At 36.2% G+C, this 22,117-nt stretch overlaps 1 protein-coding gene across 2 annotated transcripts in view; it reads left to right on the top strand.

The window, feature by feature from the left end:
- Nucleotides 1-22,117, top strand: part of LOC129726950 (dendritic arbor reduction protein 1) — a 290,751-nt gene that overhangs the window by 69,101 nt on the left and 199,533 nt on the right. For both annotated transcript variants that reach the window (XM_055684261.1, XM_055684260.1), the window contains exons 3-4: nucleotides 2,451-2,792; nucleotides 17,901-18,017. In XM_055684261.1, the coding sequence (XP_055540236.1) occupies nucleotides 2,451-2,792; nucleotides 17,901-18,017 (459 nt within the window). The remainder of the gene's footprint in view (nucleotides 1-2,450; nucleotides 2,793-17,900; nucleotides 18,018-22,117) is intronic.

The following is a 22,117-nucleotide window of genomic DNA, read 5'->3' as shown; positions in this document are numbered from 1 at the left end:
CCAGAAAAAATATTATTTTTGACCGGAAGCGTTGCCGGATAGATTTTTTTTTGTATTTCAAAACTAAATTTACATTTTTCGGCAAATTCAGCCATTTTTATTTTAAATTTGATAATTTCATCGTGTTCCTTGGAAATTTTCATATAAGAAACAACTATCATCCTGAGGTTATATGAGCCAATCTCGAGATCTAGCATTTTTAGGGAAATAGTTCTGAATTTCGTAATTAATTTTTCGTAAAAATGTTATATCTCAAGGTTGGCTCATATTACCACGGGGTGGTAAGTGCTTCTCACGAGAAATACGATGCAACCATCAAATTTAAAATAAAATTAGCAGCATTGGCCGAAAAATGCAAATTTTATTTTAAAATACAAAAATAAACACTTCTGGTCAAAAACAATATTTTTTCTGGATTCCTTGGTTTATTTTCTTCAAAATTCACCTATCACTACTTTTCGCGTGTCATACGTCTATAAATTGTAAAATAAAATAATTACGAAGTTTACAACTTTTTTCGTAAAATTGTTATATCTCGAGATTGGCTCATATTACCTTGAGATGATAGTTGTTTCTTATGTTAAATTTTCCAAGAAACAAGATGAAATTACCAAATTTAAAATCAAAATGGCTGCATATGCCGAAAAATGTAAATTTAGTTTTGAAATACAAAAAAAATAATCTGGCAACACTTCCGGTCAAAACTTACATTTTTTCTGGATTCTTTGGTTTATTTTCTTCAAAAATCATCTATCAGTATTTTTCGGACATTTTACGTCTATTATATTATAAGAAAAAGAAAAAAAAAATTTTTTGACAAAAATTGCGTGACTTTGCAATGAAGATGGGGGTCCTAGAGAGTGGGGGGTATTCCAATCGACACCAAATTTGAGATTTTTCCAAAGTGACGGTAGATGAATAGTTCTCCCTACTTTGAGCAAAATCTGTGATGGTCGTGTCCAAGTGGCATGTACACTTCATATGGAATGACCCATAAGCTTTCATATATTTCCACTTTGAGTCATGAGGCAAAACCTGTGTTGAATAGTGTAATCAAATAGATATTGAGAACAGGAAACGTTTTCATTTAATTCTACTACAGAAAATCGATTATGGTTATGAGTAATAACCGAAATACGTATCTGCGGACGATTTAACCGGTTTTCGATTTTTTTACTAGAATTTAAATGAAAAATTACCTATTTTCAATATCTAACTCCACTCTATTGATACGCTCAAAAAGAAATTCATTTGTCAGTGTAATAAGTCTCGCCTTATATTGGTTAAATTCCGTAATTTTTTTACAGATTTCCCTATGCCATAGTTATATTATTGATTCACAATTTTCTTATATTTTCTAAGATTATTTATATTTTCACGATTCGATTTTCACGAAGATTTTGATCCCGTTATTATTACTATAATAATCGATTTCTTTCAATATTACTAATTTAATACAAAATAAAAAAAAAATTTAAAAATGATGAATTTCACTTTAAAAATAATGAAAGTGAATGACTTGCTACAAGCAAACAAATAGATTTATTCGTTAAAGCATACGTTTGTTAACACTGTTTCTGCCTTCTTTATACGTTTTAAAAATAATTTAAGTGTAGATCAGCCATTTTTGCATAAAAGATAAACGCTTCCGTCGGCGAGTCGGCATCTGATTCAAACAGTAAAAACCTCAGCGTCTTTAGCATTCTCCGGTTACGTATTCTCAATGATGCATTTTTAACACATGCACTCGCCAAACCCATATTTAAGTAATGATAAAACCTAATTTCAATTGTTCTATTCTAATGGGCAGTCATAGTGGCGAAAATCGTCTTTGTATAGTCCCTCCACAGTTGTGGAACAGTCAACATAAAGTTTGAATAATTAGCTACGTGTGACTTAACATCTATTTCCCTGTTCTGTTATGTACTTTTTATTCCTCACTGCGATTCACTTCAACTGATTTTTTTGAATCGATTGAAATGTAAAATATTAGTTACATAGTAAAGTACATAATAATGAGTCATTTTTTGTTTGTATTCAACATTACGAAAAATAAATTAGTCTTGAATTGCCAATATTTACCTCAACAGCAATATCTCGAATTGCTTTATTAAGTTTTGATGATTTTTTGTGCAAAAATTGTCAATGTATTGATTGACCCATTGTGTGGAAATTTGAACTTTGTCATAATTATGGTTCATTTCACTTGATCCACTAACCCAATTTTTTTAATTTCTAATAAATTTTAGTGACATTAGCAAATGAAATAAGCTTTCATCGCCTAAAAATGGATACAAATGAGTTATGAAAAATTTAAGGACTAATGAAAATTGTTTTATTCTATAATTATCTATCTTACTACTGTCATTTAAACGATTCCGATTAAACAAAAATACAATTCTTTGTAGTAAAAATAGATTAAGTGAAGTATTCTTCCTTCTTTCTTTCAGTAATCAACCGCACCAATCCAGGTGCAAGCCTTGACGAGTACGTCGACATTCTGCAGGTTCAACAGTTACTGCTGGAAAATTCATCTAACCAATCCAGTGCAGGTGCGGCGAACGCGATTCCTAACAACAGTAATCCTATATCCCCAAGTACTTCTTCCACCCTCAATACTTCCACAAGTACTACCTCTACTTCGATAAATTCCTTCTCCCCGATACCGGCTCCCGCGGCACTGAACGGCTCTGGCACGAAAAGCCGGCCCAAAGTTAACCTGCAAAAAGCGTCTGAGTATTCAGCAGCAGCAGCAGCAGCCGCCGCCGCAGCGGCAGCGAATCAACTCCAAGGTACGCCCTCTTTGGATTTATCTTCTAGTTGGTAGCAGTGTACCTAGATTTTTTTGTTAGAAAACGTTTAATGTTCACGTGACTGTTTTGACTGTTTTTGACATACACAAGTACAGATTTTTCACTCCTCTTAAAACGTGTGCAAATAAACTAAACCCAACAGAGCAAAGCAACTCCACTGTACGGTATCAACATTCCTTAGCTCCATCGTTGCGCAAACAGTCTGACCGAACCAATCGCCACATCGAATGGTTTCGTGAAAGGATTTCTGGTTAACAGGAGGAGCAACCGAGCGAAGGAACTGATAACGGCCGAACCGGTGAGCGGCGATTTCGTTTCCCGTCACGACCACTACAACAGAGTCCCAGTCGTCTAGATCTGTCAAAGACGACGACGACGACGACAGCAACGACAACGACGATGATGTCGTCGCCGTGCTAAATTTATTAATAAAACTAGACACTTTTATCATTAAGTCCATTAGTGTTATCGTTTAATTAAAGTTGTCGTCGACGACGAAGACGATGGCCACGGTGTCTTTCGTCTTTCGTCGGTTGGAAATTGTGGCGAGCCCCAATTGCGTCATATGTAGAGTGTCATGATACTCGCTGAAAAACATATTCGGCTTGATGGGAATACTAGAAATCTTCCTCTCGAGAGTAGTAAAAGGTTGCGTCAAGGTTGAAATGTAACAATTATCATCCAGCTTTTATTTTTACAAAAAATGAAAGAGTGAGAAGCACAACAGAATGTATCACTAAACTGTTGCCTGAAACCCACTCTAAAATGTAACGACAACCATTCCGTTCGTAGGCAAAACCACTTTAGCAATCAGAACAAACCAAACAAAGTCCACCTAATTGATCATCATGAGTCCAATTTGTTCGCTGCCAATCCAGAACGGCACGAATGTCGGTTTTATTATTTGACAAATTTTATCTAATTGCATTCCCCGCTGTACATGCGATCTTTGGACCAGCGGCTAGGCAGGGGCCTACGAATCGGTCATTTAGATCGCACTAGGAGTGACTGTTTCTCACTCCTCTGGAGGCCAGCAGGTACTCCAGACAGCACACTTTAGGCCCACATTGAGCCGGATCGAGCGGAATGCACGCGAGAATCGCCGCCGCAACCATGGCGTGCAATCGAATCGCACTTGCCAACGCAATTTAAGCGTCTGGCGAGCGACGCGTCATCCGAGAGTCAGCAGAAGAGAAAAAAAAACTCCCAAGATTGGAAACATTGAAATTACATTAAATTATATAGACAAAATCGTGGGCCGCGATAATGCAACCGCAGATGCAGTTATGCTAGTATCACGGCGTCCGCAGCGATCGAAGTGTCAGGTTCCGTAGGACTCCGGCCTCTGATGGAAACTTCGATACATGATAAATGGCTAGATATTGTGGCACAGTCGGTGGGGTACCTTTTCACGAAACGAGAGTATGAAAAACAAATTCGCCTCCCGAGCACGCAAGTTTTACTGAACTGGTGCCGTTTTTTTTGGCGACTGAGTGGCATAAAAATAAACCAGTTGAAAAGTTTGTTCATTAGTTGCAAAACATGCGAATGCACGTGATCGTCAAGTCGGGGGAAGTTTTCTCTAATGGAACCACTCGTCTGGGGTCGAGCTGTCTCTGTTATTTATTTGCTTCGTAATTAGAAGAGAAGAAATAGATATCCATTAGAATTAGCAATCAACTTTCACCTAACAAAATGTACATTAATGTAACTGAAGTGCATTTTTGGATAACCAAACATGATTGAAATATTCTTCGATTAAAAAATTACACGTTAGTATCAAATCATGTGAAATACTACAAGGTATACAGCCCTAGGGTTGTATGAAATGGTGACGTGGGACTAAACACTGTAATTAGGGGCCATCCACATACCACGTGGACAGATTTTTAACGATTTTGACCCCCCCCCTCCCCCTCCGTGGACAACTGCCCATATAAATTCTAAAAAAATTGTATGGACCGTGGACGGGTATTATTTCAAACTTTTAGGAAAACTTTTACCTTCGAGACATCATATTAGTCTAAGCTCATGGAAACAAAAATCAATTGACCTATTGGGACGGGGAGACCCTGTCAATTTTAATTTCGATATTGATACAGAGAATATCACAGGGAACGGATGGTGTCCACTCACGTCGTCTGTGCTAGGAATGCTCGCATGTAATTGGTTCATTATTCGCGCAAATTTGTTATTGAAAGTTTTTATCAATTTTACCGCTTAGCAATGAAATTAAAGTGATAACTAGCATACTGAAAAATTGTTATGCATTTTATCTATCCAACAATATATTGGTTATTGTTATCCATCATGTGGTTGTGCTGTTATTAACGTTTGAAATCTGACGCAACATTTGCCAGTTTCATTTCTAATTTTACAAAATGCATCCCAGTATAGTAAACAAAGACGTAGTCCCACGTCAAAAAATCGATTAAACGAGCGAAGGCTGGAAGTTTTTTCTAGAAAAAGGTGTGTACAATTATGACTTTTTGCGACACCCACTACTACAAAAACAAATTACTTCAAAGGGCATCATTCAACAGAAACAACAAATTTCGGCCTATCGTCCTACTTATAATCGCCTACTTTCGGAATAAGTGGTAAAGATGGTTCTGGGAAACGGTGGGTTAGAATAAGCTCTTCAACATAATTGCAATGCTTGCTTCTGTCGGTTTTTTGATATCGGAAAAGTTTCAAATTTCAATATTAACAGTTGCTCTTGATTAGGCTCAAATAACCTCCGGTGGCGGAACTTTTGTTTAATCTCATTTTTGTTTTAAACAAAAAAAAATTGTTTCAATTTTGTGTCATGTTACACGTTATATAACAAAACAGGCAATAATGGTAATAAACTGTCTTCAACAAAATTGTATGGCAGTACGATACACGCTTACTTGTTAAATTTAGGGTTAAAATTTTACTGATCCCGATAGCTTGAAAACTATTCTAGTGTTATCTGAACAGAATAGAAACGTCGGAGGAATTCGTTTTGAGATAATATAATCTCATAAAACTTGATAGAAGCTTTGTTAAAGCGGCTGAAGCCCACTGCCCACATAAATTAAACTCTAATGTTAATTCAAAGTATTTGAATGCTTGATTTTGCTTATATTTATTATTAGCAAGAATTTTCCGAAAATAAACATGGTTCTTCCTGTATGAGCGAAAACGCTAACATAGACGTATCGAATATTTCTGCTGTACACCATTTATATTAGGCCGTGATGAGAAATTTTCCGCTACGATCCGTCGACGATTTCAAGATGTTTTCGGAAGATTTTGGAATCCATAAAGAATGCAAGCAATGAATGATGAGATCAACAATGCATAAACTTCTTTCGAAAGAACATTAAAATTGTCTTCTTCTTCTTCTTCTTCTTCTTCTTCTTCTTCTTCGTATCCAGAATTAGAGACAAGGTAATGATGAAAACTCACTTTTCTGAGTTCTTTTCAACCTTTCATATCTGCTGGAGACGAAATGTTCCCAGCATCACAGTAGCAAAATTAGAAATGCCAACTGCCCCGTAGACTGAATTATTCAGAGCTATTGTTACACTGAGTTACATACCATAAGCTTGAAGAAAGGTTCGAATTGTGTTTATTCCTAAAGCGGGAAAGAGAGATGAAACGACTCCTAATGCCTTAGAACCCACAATCTCTTCTTTGTTCAATTAAAGACATTGGAAAAAACTGGACGAATAGATTAAGTCAACAGCTTTTTGAGTTTCCTTTTAAGCAAAACCCAATTTGCTTTCTATACGAGTGAATGTTCAATACTGAGCTTGGGCTTGAGCTTGAACGACACATTTCGAAGTTGCTCCTCCGTGATAGATCTGAGCTAGTGAAGTTGCACGGGAACCACGCATATGGCAACTTGGGATTAGTTTACCATCTTCAATGTGTAACAATTCAGTAGCTTCCGCTTTGAATAGATCCATAACGGCGCCGGCCACGTCCTCACAATCGTTAGGGTAAGAAAGAATATTGTAAGGAAGAAGTTGTAGCAGTCGTTGTTGTCGGAGACCGAGTTTACCTCTGCATCTCCACGACTGCGACGGAGAGGAAGGGTTACGTCACCGTGGTAAGTGACGGAATCGAACGAGGATGTGCGCTAAGTTAACTCATTACGGAGACGAACGAAGTACAAACTATTAGATTGATAAAGGGTTGTCCTCAAAGAGAAGTAGTTTTGACCTCGTTGTGGTAGTAGGAAAACCCCTCAAAGCGCTAGTAGAACTAAGATAAGAGTAGATTTGCTCTAGGCAGACCTTTAACATGACACGATATATAATTACTACCCTTCATGTGACTTTGAAATGGTGTAGAATAGAAGGTATGAATATAAACCGTACTGAAACTGATTTAAGTATCTTTCACTATAAGGAGTAAGATAAGTTCAAAACAGCTCCCACTAAATGGAGTTCAGATTCAGTTCACGGAAGAAGTCAAATACCTCGTTGTTACTTTGTACAGAACACAGAATTGGATCTCCTATCTGAACAAGAATATTAATAAAGACAGTAGTACTTCGTGGCAAAAAAATTGAAAATTTGGGATTTTTTTGGTAAAAACAAGCTACAACAGTTTTGTTCAACTGGTCTTCACCCAGGGAAGCACTCGGTCCTCCAAAATACCAATATATATATTAGGCTTGAAACCTGAACTTTACTTTTTTTGGAACATCCTCAACTTTCTTCGGTGAAATGAATTGATCTGTGCGGCTGTTGGACACAGCATCGATGCTGAAAAACTTTTTGTCGGTGAACAGGATTATCCTTTTTTCCTTCTTTTGCAATGAAAGCCATTTCTACGAACGAGCACTCGTAGTTCTTTTATCTGCTTCATGATCAAGTGGCGTTCAACTCTAGCGCTAAAAAATGCGTGCAAGTCTTCTTTGATGACTCTTCACATGGATTTCTCAGAAATGTTGGCATCCTTGTCAAATTTCCTTATAGAACGTTATGGGTTATAAGTAATCTTTGTACGGACCGATTTGATCACGATTTGCGTACAAGCAAACCGAAAACCCAGCTTTGGCTGCTTAGAATCATCCTGAAGAGACTTTTTGATGCGACAAACTGTGGCCAAATGACATCCGGCACATGACATGACGGTCTCGACAGTCTTTTTCGGCGTCTTTTGAGCGAACAGTAAACTCGTAATCACTACGAGCTTACTTATTTGCAACAAATCGATTTCGATGTTCTGTTGCAGCACTTAAACACTTAAACACTGTCCAACAAAACATACACAAGCAAACTCAATACTAACGTTTGTACATTTTCGCATTATTTTGCTGCATACTGTAATATACGATAAATTAACCCTACAATTTATGATTTCTTTGCATTATTGACTACTGACTGAGTCAAATCGTCTTCACCCATAGTTTGAATGTCGGCAGGCACGTTTTTTTTAAGTTATACTAGCTCACGATGCGTTCCGCATCTATCGAGTTTCCGGGAATCGATAAATATATGACTGACGACCGAAAAAGTTCAAGAAAACGTCCGCGATCCGAATACCTAAATGTTAATGGCCTATCACCATCGGTTATTTTCATAACTGCTTTCTTCTAGGTGCTAGCTCATCTTACACCTTTGATTTTAGTGCAATCATAATTCCATCATGCAAAATAACTTAAGTTTACATTGTTCGGAAACAATTTTTTCAGTTTCACGTATGAACTTTCTATTCTTGTAGGTGAGTTCTTTAAAAAAAAACAACATGCTCGATTAAAATGGTGTCTTCAGCAAAGTTGTAGTAAATAAAATTGCGGTTCTGGAAAAAATACATACACTGGAAAAACAATTTTTTTTATGTGCCAAATTTTCCAAATTGTCACAAAATATTGAATTTCTCAAAGAGTCTATTGTTTTAGAATTTAATTTTTTAACACATTAAAGATGACAACATGTACTAACTATGTATCAAAATTTGGTGATGGTGAAATGAAAAATAAAAAAGTTATGAACGTTAGAGTATTTTGACATTTTCAGTCTAAAGTTTTTTTAGTGTTTTCTTCTAGCTACACATTACAATGTTAAAAATTTATTACTAAGAGAATTATACCAATCCAACGCGCTGTTTTTATACAATAAATGATCATTTCATACTGGCCTTGTTATAATTGAATATGCGTAGCTCACCGGTAAAACCTGTTATAGGAGGTTGTAAAACTAAGACGAACACACAAGGTAACCAGTTACAACACCACAAAATTTTACCCCTTATAAAATAAAGCTTAACCCTCTAATAACGGAAACTAAAATGTGAATCTCTTCATAAGTTTCGTTCTCTAACCAAGAGAAGAGTTTCTTTCCAGAGTGCTCATGAACCAATCGCTATTAAGGGGAGACCCTACCCTGGAAGGTCGAAAAATAAAAAAAAATTGGTTTTTATTTCGATGTTTAGAGTAAAGTGAAGTGTTCGGGTATTTTGGCTATTGATTAAGGTATATGGATGTATTTTGCATGTTGTGGATGCAAATAAAAGAAATAAGGGGGACCCTATCTTCTAAGTCGGTTCCCCCTTAATTTTATTTATGATGCAGAATTCTTATTTGCGTTTTGCCGATCTCTTGAACTCATTACAGTAAAATTTTTATAAACTTCAATAGCAAGTACCCTTGCCAGCATAAAACTTTTTTTAACCGTTATGTGCTCGACGGAGTACCCGGGTAACTTTTTAGGTTTCATGAGATGAAATTTCATAGTTCACTGCAATCAAAGGAATAAAACTCAGTGACATCTCAAAGCTCATTGAAAGGCAACCTTTGATAGTATTAGTTTTTATATATTAACAAGGGGAGATTACCGGGTAGTTGATTTTTTTTACCCCTTGCAGGACGACGAGGTACCCTGGTACCCACAAATTAATATTCTTGTAACTTTGACGATTTCCATCCGATTTCAATATTTTTAGCACTAAAAGATTCACTGTTTAGCAATTTATCTACTTTCAAATCAGTGTCAGCGGTGCCCGAAAAAATTTTCTCACTGCCGAAAATCCAGTTTTGTGAATATTCGAACAGAATCTTACAATTATTTGTTCAATGTTCATAAAATGACTTCTACGGCTCATTTTTATGGTTTTGGATGTTATGGTGATATGCTCCTAAAATGTTTCTTCCGGAACAGGTTCCACCGGGGCTTATAGTGTTAATTAAAACAATTAAATAATACAACATCGCATACCACCCAATATGGGTATTTTCAGAACAGAAATCATATCTAGAGACTAAAAGATGAACCGCGACGCCATTCTGGATTCCAAAATGGCCGCTTCCGATTAGCCGAATACCATCCAATGTGGGTATTTCCGGAATCAGGATGATGCCCAGAGACCGGAAATCAACTCCAAACATTCTTTAAAATTTAAGACGGTGACTTCCGGTTTACAGAAAACAGCTAAAATTAACCAAAAACCGCCTCATATGAATATTTTCGGAATCGGGTTGCTGCCCAGAGACCTCGAAACGACACCAGACAAACTAAAAGTCACCACCTTAAGTTTCAGAAAGGCGTGTGAAGATGATTTTCGGTCTCTACGTATCATCCTGATTCCCGAAATACCCATCATTTATGGTATTTGGCCATATTTTAATCCCTTCTAGAAACTGGAAGTCACCATTTTGATATTCAAAATAGTCGCTAGGTTCATTTTAAGGTCTCTAAATATCATCCCAATTCCGAAAGTACTTATATAAGGTGGTATATGAACACTTTTGGCTGTTTTCCAAAAACCGGAAGTCACCATCTTGAATTTCAAAATGGAGCATCTCACAATCCTCAGTTTCAAAATGGGGTTTACAATTGATTTCCTGTCTCTGCGCATAAATGTCCATAAATAACCACAATCGATGGTATTCGACTAATTTTGGTTCTTTTTCAGAAACCGGAAGTCACCTGAAATTCAAAATGGCCACTAAAGTAATTTTCAAGTCTCTAGACATCATCCCGAATCAAAAAGTACTCATGAGAGGTATCAATTGTAGGGAAAGGGGGGCAGTTTCGGACAGAGCTTAAGAATGGTGCAATTTTCAACCAACTAAAAATATAAGTAAGTTGGCAGCCCTTTCACCAACATCTACCATATAGTTTGATAGCTCTTGGTTGTTTATTACTTACGAAAACACACCGTGCCATTTTTCATCCATGTTTTCAACAGTTTGAACTTAAAGTTGTAAGTATTTCTGTAATTTCTTTGTGAACGATTTAAAAATTTAAGTACACCACCTTAGTTCGTAACTAATATGCAATGTAAAACCTAAATTAATCCACCTAGCGGTCAGACTCAGCCTTTCTCATTCAAACTTATTATTTGTTAAAATAGATTTACATGAATGCTTAAATCCAATAAAGGTATATTCACTCTTTGGGTTATAAAATATTGATGTTGTAATTGAAGTATTAAATATGAAAATTGACGTAATTTTAGTGCCTAAGAAATAGCGAAATAAGAGAAATGATTTTTAATATCGAACAATTTCATCACGAGCGATACCGGGAACGTTCAAATAGTACGAAACCACATTTAAATTATGTTGAGGCCACATATATTGATCAAAGCAGGTACAGTTTAAAATAGTCTTTGAATTTCTTTCCGTCCCATAACTTTTTCAAGTTGTTATGAAGTTAGTTATTTGTAAGTTTAAGAAATAACTCGTTCGTATGACACTAGCTATGCCAAATAAGTCGTGTAATCTTTGAGATAATAGACTTTCTTTGTTATTACAATTTAATACATAACGGTTGCTTAAGTTTGATTACAATCAAATGAAAAGGGAACGTATAGGGCAGCCAAACTTTGAAACCACGTGTTCAATCATAATTCATCAGTTAACCCTTAACCAGCCCGTTCACCTGATATCAATGTTGTTCAAATCGGTTGTGTAGTTTCTGAGATAATAAAGTTTCATGATTTTCACATTTCGATACATTACAGACAAAGTTACGATCCGATTACAGTTAAATTCAATAGGGTGTTATGAGTCAGCTGCAACTCTCATTTGACACTAATTTAGTGAAAATCGGTTCAGCCATCTCTGAGAAAAGTGAGTGAGTTAAAGTAGTCTTTTGAATATTTTACTTTTCATAGCTGGATTTCACATTTTTTTTAAATAACAGGCAAAGTAATAGTCCGATTGCAAAAAAAATCAATAGGGTCTTATAAGGGAACTAGACCTTCCATTTGACACTGATTTTATGAAAATCGGTCCAGCCATCTCTGAGAAATATAAGTGAGAATAAATAGTCTCGAGAAAACGTTTCTTTCCATAACTTTTGAACCACATGTCCAATCTTTATAAAATTCGAAAATTAAGGGTTTTCTAGGTAGCTCGTTTTTTGAAATTCATTTTGTTCAAATCGGTTGCGTAGTTTCTAAGATATTGATGTTTCGTGATTTTTACATTTTGATACATAACCTCTGAACTAGAAATCCGATTACAATAAAATCCAATAGGGTCATATGAGGCAAATAGACCTTTCATTTGCAATTAATTTCATTGAAATCGGTCCAGCCATCTCTGAGAAAATCGAGTGAAATTGGGAGAGCGTTACACACACACACACACACATACAGAAAATGCTCAGCTCGTCGAACTGAGTCAAGTGATATACGACATTCGCCCCTTTTGAGCACTTTTATACCTTTAGTTTTTGCAGTGATTGCTATACCTTTCTAGGTGAAAGGCACAACGTGATAACATCGGAGAAACAAAGCTTATTTACCAGATAAAATCAAGATTTGTCTTCGGATGGTGGTGGAGCACATTCGGACACTTACCGAATTTGTGTTTGATTGTTGTTTATTAACAAATATCGATTTAGACTGATTCTCAGTTCTAAAAATAATTCGGATCTACAAAAGAAAAACCGCTAGAGCAAGCATCAACGAAGATGAGCTGGGAAGAGTTTCTAACGGAACAATGTCTTTGAGACACGCTTCTGATACCTGCGGAATTAAAAGAAATACCTTGGTCTGTCGTCTGAAAAACAAAGAAACGAAAAAACGGAAAAATCAGAACGCTTTTCGTCCAAAAACTCCGATCAACAAGTATTTGCGAACGTGGAAGAAACGTTTCTAGAGAAATATTCGAAAATTCCCACATGAATTATGGATTGACGTACCGTATGCCAAGGCGATTGGAAAATTGTTTCTGAATGTTCTCGAACACTTGAATGAGGTTCCAGAAAGCAGCGTAAGTGAACCAATTTTGCTGTTGCTTGACAATCAAGAATGCCATTGTACTTTGAACCAAACAAATATTGCCGAGAAAATGGCATAGTTCTTGTATCCTTTCCCCCTCATACCCAGTATGCTCGATTTTTATTTTAGTTTGCAAAGCATCTGATCTCAGGCTCTGTTTATGTGGAAGAAATAGTTGAAAAACACAAAATTTTCAATAATCTAGAAAAGTTTTTCAACACTGTCCGAAAGTGCCCCAGGACTGTCCGAAACCACCCCACACACGGGGCACATTCGGACAAAAAAGCAATTGTGAAAAACTCAAATAAATCAATCGAAATCGCATCATCGCACACTACTAATACGCTTGTATGATACTCTGATGTCCAAGCAACAGCAAGGATGAATTCAGATTTTTTTAAAAGATAACAAAAATATATTAAAAATCATGGTAGGAAAAGAGTCCGAAACTGCCCCCCTCTCCCCTAATTGTACCAATAGTTTTATCAAATATTCATAGAATATCTCGGTTTTGGAACATATTCCTAGAAAACCGTGTTCCCGGCAATGACAAACGCTAACACACCAATTTGAAATTAAGTAAGTTGCTGAATCTTTTAGTGGTAAAACTATTGAAATCCGATGAAAATTGTCAGAGTTACAAAAATTTCAATTTGTGGTTACTCGGGTACCCCGTCGGACATGTGCTTTTTTTGTCTAGCACATAACTTTTTCGAACTAAATTTCTATTTTTAACAACGGCTTTTTCCCGTTAACACGCAAGTTCATTAAGCAGACAGTATGTGAAGTAGAGAGAGAGCGAAAAATAAGCGAACTGGAATCCCGACGGGACTTGAACCCGCAATCTCCCTGTCTCCGGCATGGTGTTTTGACCAATTAAACTACGGGGGATGCTGGTACTGTTCCACAATCACACAGCACAGCAGTGTGTGTAGTTAGGGATGAGCAATAGAATAAATCGGCAGTGGAATGTGATACGATATAGATTGTGGAACAGTACCACCGTCCCCCGTAGTTTAATTGGTCAAAACACCATGCCGGAGCTAGGGAGTTTGCGGGTTCAAGTCCCGTTGGGATGCGGTATATTTCTCCAAATCTGTATCATATTTCCAGTTCGCTTATTTTTCGCTCTCTCTCTACTTCACATACTGTCTGCTCAATGAACTAGCACATAACTGTTAAGGAGTACATTGCAAATATACAGGTACAGCGCATCAAATACACGAGATGTTTTTATCCCCTTCTTGACAAACCATAATATAGCTTTTAATTTACAAACAAATTTTTAAACCAGTAATTCTTTATGCTGTACCAATCTGGTCGAACTTTTGTTCAATATGGTAAAACACGTTGTAAAGGATTTAGACTAAAATAAACAATAACGTCCCGCATTTCAACAAACTGTTCCGCTTGGAAATATTGTTGATTGCGACCAATTTTCTCGCGCAAAACTCTTGTAGAAGTGCGCGGGTACGTCCAATCGCGGTAATATTTTCTAAAAAAAGTGCGGAAATTGGATTTGCGCACTTTTGTAGAAGACATTAACATAATTGGTTATACCCGCACACTTCTACGGCGTTTTTCATGCATCTTGCGAGATAAATTCTTCTTCTCTATTTCAATAAAATTTAACCTACGGATGTTACATTTTTTTCACTGGGACATCGTGTCTCTCGGTCAATCATTCTACTCATTATTGTGCTTCTTTACGTCTATAACAGCCAAATCAAAGGAACGCAAGTGTGTTAGGAAACCATTCAGTGTGGTAACGAACACTCGACAGTGATATTGCATATAGATTTATCTGTAAAAAATAAATTTTTTCTTAATTTTTTATGCAAAAGTTGCAAAAGTTTTAAAATTCAATTTTCAAGAAAGATGCGAAGCGTTCTGCAAAAATATAAGTAAGGGTGTTTCATTTGTACACGAGATACACATTGCTGAGAGTCATTTTAATACATGAAATCATTTTTTTGGGGAAAATTGTAAGTTTGAATCGGCTTTTCCAACTATTTTTCGCCCTCCCTCACCTTCTCCACATTACACAATTAATTTGGTGTCCCGTTTTGGAGATCTTACTATCTGGTCACTAAATTTTGAATAAATTTCAGAAAATGATTTTGAAGTGTCCTCCTCTGTCTGTGTACACTCGCATTACACAGACTTACTGGGGTCTAAACATAAGAAGGTATGTCGAATAAAGTTACTACCGACAAAAATCGTGGCAATCTTCAATTACTACGATGATTTCTTTTAACAGTCAATAAAATGGAAATTAAGTAAGTTATGAGATTATTCCCTTTCTGATAAAGAGGGCTAATTTATTATGCATAATAACTTTTAATTGTGAGAGACAACAAATCTCAACAATTCCAGTGGCACATCGGTAATGGTATTGAGATGTCGCCATTTGTAATCGGCCACCCAGAATAATTAATTGATAATTTAATGAAAAATACTTTAGTTACAAACAATATTCCTTCCACAAAAGGCGTTGTCAGAAAATCTCAGAAAGGTCTCACAATACAAGTCTAACAATTTTCCAGTAGGTTATCTGGAAAATATATAAACAACTAATTAATTGTATTAATTCATTTAGTAAGTAGTAATGGTGGTCAGATTATTCGTTCGGAATCTACAAATTTGTTGTGAAATAATGTCAGCATTTCGAAAAAAAAATCTGAAAAAGTTTTCTACAAGGTCGATGCACACAAAAATCGTAAAAAATGTCACCAAGATACTTTTGGGATCTGTTGCGATTTTGTTTCCCAAGCTCTCATATTTCTGAATTATGGTCGACACCGGCGAAAACTCTCGCGATGACGAGAAGAGTGACAAATTAGTGATAATAGCATTTTTCGTGACAAATGATGTGTCGCATTTCTTTTTCCACACTGCATCACTGCCGACTATTTTTCTCTAGAATATGGATTTCAAAACTATCGCTCCCATAAATACATACCTACTATTCGTCCATCTTTACTCCTATGCACAAAACGCTGCTCTAGCACAACAAAAGTACAATTTCACAATAAGCGAAAATTAATAACAAATGTTTATTGTTGTATTATTTTCATCGCATACGAATTTAAAAAAAAAAAAACATCACAAAAGTCGCCTGTGGCATATTTCTTACTTTGACAATTTGCCTCGTTTAGATTTTGTTTCCCGAACTCTCACATTTCTAAATTGTAGTCGTCAACAGCGTGAATACTTGCGACACCAAGATTGACAAATTAATATTATTTATTTTTGTAACAAATTGCTTAAATGTGAAGCATTTCGTTTTTGACACTACATCACTGCAGACAACTTTTCTCAAAATTATGACTTTTTAAGTCTGAATAGCCAGACAACGTGTTCATTTTTCCACCAAATTGCTGCTACAGCAGCACCAACTCTCGTCCCACTGGGTACGAATAAAAAATGTGAAACGAAAGGAAAAATATTTAAAAGCCTATAAAATTGTCCTGTACTGATCGCGAAGACTTCGAAGGCGACGGGTATCGTCATCATTTAACCGAGCGCCACTCCACCGCACTGAAAGAAGCGCTACAAAGATTTGACAGTTTTTATCAGCAATTCGCTTTTAATGCGATTCGCGCCACCAGTGCGCCGCACTTACGAAAACGTGTCATTTACGGCAATGACACTAATAAATTAATTCACACCAACAGGTGTTTTAATTAAGGTAATCAATGTACACTGATAGGGACGAAGTGCATTTTAATTTATTTGCCCTTTTAGGCAGCAACAGGAAAAATTTTCAAAAATATTTAAGCTTGAAAATTACAGTCGATGTGGTGTTTTACAGGAAAAAACTGTAATAGTATAAAATGTATCATTAATCTTACTTAAACTTTTAAGAATAATGAAACATAATGGAAGTTCCGTAACTAGAAATACACGGGAGCTTCACTCGCATGCCATTGACCTCTTCCTAAGGCAACCGGAACCTGCTTCTTTTATAACCCGTAGTTTTATAACCTTTAAGTTAAAACACTTCTAACGATCAAACCATCAATCATCGTTTCCTCTAATTTTTCCCGAATTCGCTCCGCTGAAAAGCAGTTTCAGGAACCGCAACTGGTCAGATCCCACCAAGCGGCACGGTACACACTTGACAAGCAAGCGAAGACGGACGTTGGTCGCCTGTTGCCTTAAAAAGTAACACAAATGGATTCTCGAAAAAAACAAAGTCGTATAGAAAATCCCACGCCATCTTGTTGCTTTTTAAGGAAAATCTGCCCTGCTCTGTGGTCGCTCAGCATGGTATTTGTTTCCCTACCGCTCTTGAAACTTTTGCCGGTCGGCCATCAAGGTTCCAAGACTGGCGACGCCATTTCATTACCGGAGTCTGTGGTCAATCAACTCAATGCCAAGCTGCGTCGTGCCGGCCAAGAGTCAGAACCTGTCCAATTTCTCAAATCCTTGAGCAAGCTTAGCTTCTATAGGCCGACCGAACGGAAGTGTTTTGCTGGACCATTTCAAGACGCTAAACTTGAACGGCTGCCTCAGGCTTGCCCGCAAGAGACACTCTTTCAATGATCATACCGAATAACGTCATCGTTGAGTTTAGTAGACCTCGAGCTAATCGGATAGAGTTTCTGCACGATTCATCATCATTCGATTTGACTGTTTGCGCTAGGCAAACTGTTCTTCTATGACTTATTCACAGTTTTCTCTGCAATCGTAATGATAGAAACTGCAAAATATTAAACTCGACAACGACAGTGATGATGGAGATTTAGCTAGACCAGCGATAAATATTTACGCTTTAGGTGACCGCCAAAAGCCGGACAAAACATTCTACTAGTGAGATAATCTTGCAGCACTGAACTTCCCCTTTTCTGCTCTTTCACTGTTCAATTCCAGGCGATTCACCATCCAAACGATTGCTGTTTGATTACCCGAGTCCATATCTGTATGGTAATTATCATCCGTCGCCGAGTGACGATCTGGTCGCTTTATGGTTTGGAAGTAACGGAACAGGTTAGTACCCGAAGTTGTAGTATTACATTTCGTGTATGAAACAGGATTACAGAGTGAAGAAATCCCAGTCAGCCATCGCTATATTCGGGAAACATTCGGCGACGCCATTTTGTGTCTCCGCTGTGAGCTCCCCATCGGATCCCCTTCCCTTCCGCCTTCGGATGAAGCAATAGGTAGAGTCCAACCGGGTAAATGTGAAGCACACACCCCTTCTGAGTCACATAAGAAGTCCGATCCGAAGTGAAGGGGCGTTTTATTGAGCAGCCTATAGTTTAGCAACGGTGGTTAAATGCATTGTTTTTAAATGGTTTTATGAAGCTCGTAAACGGAACTTGAACTGCGGACGGTAAATCGAATAATTTTATTGGGTACTGGTGGAATAATGTGGGCGTAACTGCATAGATTTAGCTTAGTGTATATGAATTTTTAATATCAAACAGCATTGTTAATAAAAAATAATGTCTGTATTGTATAACAATTTGATGAATAAAGGTTCAAATCATGAGAGATTACAGATTAAGCGTTCAATATTCAGCTTGTTGAAGCTAGTTCTATCAAATTATAATATTATATAGTAACCGTATAGGGTTTGATCCCCTAAACAATGAAATGAAATTTGATTGCTGAATGAAAACACGACTATTATTCGAGTACTATTTCTGATTGAAACTAACTAAATTTTTTATCTCGCTTGTCATAGTTCTGTATAGAATTATTTCATATCAATTCCTCCGGAAGATAAATTATATTTTTGTCATGATTTGCTCATGGCTTCTCCATTAAAATCTGACACGTCTATTTTTTCTTTCCACTCCATATCATCTCGTTGCCGTTTTTTGGGAAATTAGATTTGGGCTTATACAGTAAAATATAGCTTTGCCCAAAAAGTATCGACCTTTATTTCTGATTAAAATTCATTGGTAATTAGAGAAAATGAGTTTGCACGGCAATGAAAAAGTTCATTCCTGTAAACAGCAAATAGTCTAGTGTATTATTTAGCAATTTTTTTCAATAACAGCATTGTTAACCTAGAAGATTAAGCTCTCACCATTGATTATTTTTGAAAAATACTTCATTTTGTTCACACGATTATTCGCATCAATTGCAAGTTTTACGTCTAGTCTGGAGTTGGCTCAAGAAATAACTACATTCTTTGATTCATAGTTTAATTTGCACTCCACTTTCATTCTTTAGTTTAACACCAAATCTAATGCAGTCCCTTTCTTTAACCTGATAACTCTGGGATTAACAAACCTATGCACAAAATGTGTCAGCTGGTGTTTAACAAATATAATTTACTAGCTGATACCCGGCCCGCGTTGCTGCGCTATTTGGTTTACGGCAACCGTATATCTATCGAATGTACATAATTTTGAACAAATATTAACGTTATCATATTATATCTATAAGGCTCTATGTATTATCCCCTAAACACTGTTTTTCTTAATCAAGCTCTTACAATGTTCCAATTTCTATCAAAACTCCAACAAATAAATTCGAGAGGAATTTAAAAACTTTACGGAATGTTCTGATACTAAGTTTATTATTTTGGCTAGGAATAGCTCAAACATTATCCAAGTATCTAATCAAGCAACACGTGCGAAAAGACCCACATACCAAACATAAATGAATTGAAGTCGGTTATTTCGAATATAAATAATTTGAAGAGTGAATTCGTTTACAAATAAATAGGTATCCATTCATTGTGATGACTACCTAAACTGTTAAAGCTGAGTAATAAACTATTATTTCGTCATTATAAGATAATTTAGTAAAAAAATGTTGGTGCCTATGCAGTCAGTGTTTTCAACGTGGGGTATACGTACCTTGTAAAAAAAACCGCTGATTCGAAAATCCGCGTAGAGACTCGTAGTAAAAAAGCGTGATAAAAACCTTTAAAAAAAAACTTGATTGTATTTCAGAATCAGATAAATCAATAGTATCAGTTAAAGTCCAATTTATTTTAATTTTAATGAGATATTTATTTTGTAATGTTGTGTTCAAAGCCACAGCCGCAAATTTGACGTAGAAATACATACAGCTGTTTGTAACATGGCTTGCAACATATGAAGAAAAAAAATGGCTTGCATTATTACATTCGAGAACGATTACAAAAGATTAGTTCAATAATTATGTTGGATTATCTTGTATTAACATATTTATGTCTATAATTATCACCCATCATTTTGGGTGTTTTCCAGAAACCGAAAATCACCATCTTGGATTTGGCGCCTGGTATTCGGTATTCGGTATTTCGAAAACCGGATATCACCATCTTGGGTTTTAAAATGGCACTTGGATATGATTTCCAATCTCTGGGTATCATATTGATTCCGGAATGATCATCTTTGGCTGTTTTCCAGCATCCTAACGTTGCAATTTCAGATTTAAAAATAGCATCTGTAGTCAATTTTTAGCTTCTGTGCAACACCTATATTGGGTGATATTTGGTAGTTTCCAGTAGCCGGATATCGTCATCTTGACTTGCAAAAAGACGTCTGGATTTGTTCTCCAGTCTCCGGGCAGCATCTTGACTACGAAATAAATATTTTTGGCCTATTTTACAAAACCGGAAGTTGCCACTTCGGATTGAAAAATCATGGGTCGATTTTTGGACTACGTATATCATCTCGATAACGGAAATACCCATTTTGCGTGATGTCTGGTGATTTCTGAAAACCGGAAGTCACCATCTTGGATTTCTAAACGGCATCTTGTATGATTAAAGGTCTCTTGACATCATTTCGATTCCAGAAATACCCATTGGAGTGGCCATATTTTATATGGCCGTTTTTTGAAACTATAGATCTTAATGAGCGCCGGGCTGAAAAAGTTTCCTTTTGACCTCTACAATAAGCCACGAAAGTTTGAAGTTGATCGGAGTTTATTTAATGGACCCACAAAGCGCTCATATTTTAGAAATCGGTTTACATGAAAATTGTATGGAGTTTTTTCTTTTTCAACATATATCTATCGATAAACTTATTCAAATACATTTGTATTTTTATAAAACCGTTATATTATTATTGGGATATTTATTTTTTATTTTTTATATTATTATTTTTATTATTTTTATAAAACCGTTATGTAATTATTGTAAAACCGTTATATTATTATAAGTTTAAAATAATCTAAAACTTTTGGTATTTGTTAAAATGTTAGGATTTTTAATGAAGTGGGTATTTTTACGGTATGAATCAACAACATGATGCGGTGAAGCAAACATAAAATAGCGTCTTCACAGGGAATGCATTATCTATTTCTGAGTCTTGTGCTTCTGAAAATTCGAAGTGGTGGCTCGAAATTGGCTGTTTGTGGCTTCAATACCGTTTCGCCTTAAGGACTATTTGCTTTTACTCGCCTGATCAATTTTTTTTTAATTTCAAGCGGGATATCAAGCCAACCCAACTTATTCTGCGCTTAAATAACACAAGCGATTCTTCATCTTTTCAGTTACAGCGTCTGAAACGACTATCAGTTTCGATATATGCGAAAGAATCATGTAGAAAATTCATACCTTGAATCATACATTGGATAGCATTCGTACACCCGAAAAACACCTGAATGTAAAGTTTGACTATAAAAAGGGACATGTCTCGAATGCAATTTATCAATGATCAAAGCAAATATTTTCGCGGGCAATAAATGTTTTTCTACCATGAATCTTGCGTGTGATAAGTGAAAAAGGGTCGCTTTACAACCAAGAAATGTGAATGCTAACTCCAAGAGCACTTCATAGTAGCCGCGAACTTGATTGCATAAAATTGCTTAATTTGATTGCAATTTTCATCGAACCATTTCGAGCGAACTTTCGGATCATTGAAGCTGTGAATTGAAGAAAGCTGTTTATGGTCCGATGCTTTTGCCATGTAATATATTTTGCATAAAAGTTCATAGATATGAAGAGAACAAGTAATATTGGTTTGTTTTCGAAACTTTTCCGGAATATTCCAATCCACTAGCGTATTATGAACTTCTTAGGCGATATTTTTGCCGTAGCTTAAATCAATTTTAAGCGCGCCTAAGAACTTTGCTGTTCCATCGTATCTCATAAGCATTGCAATTCGATCAACATGAGATCTACCGACTATATTAGAAAA

This window comes from Wyeomyia smithii, chromosome 3 (assembly GCF_029784165.1).
Source record: "Wyeomyia smithii strain HCP4-BCI-WySm-NY-G18 chromosome 3, ASM2978416v1, whole genome shotgun sequence".
In the NCBI taxonomy this organism is placed as follows: domain Eukaryota; kingdom Metazoa; phylum Arthropoda; class Insecta; order Diptera; family Culicidae; genus Wyeomyia; species Wyeomyia smithii.
Note: the sequence above shows the minus strand (reverse complement) of the source record. Positions and strands in the feature narration are given on the sequence as shown.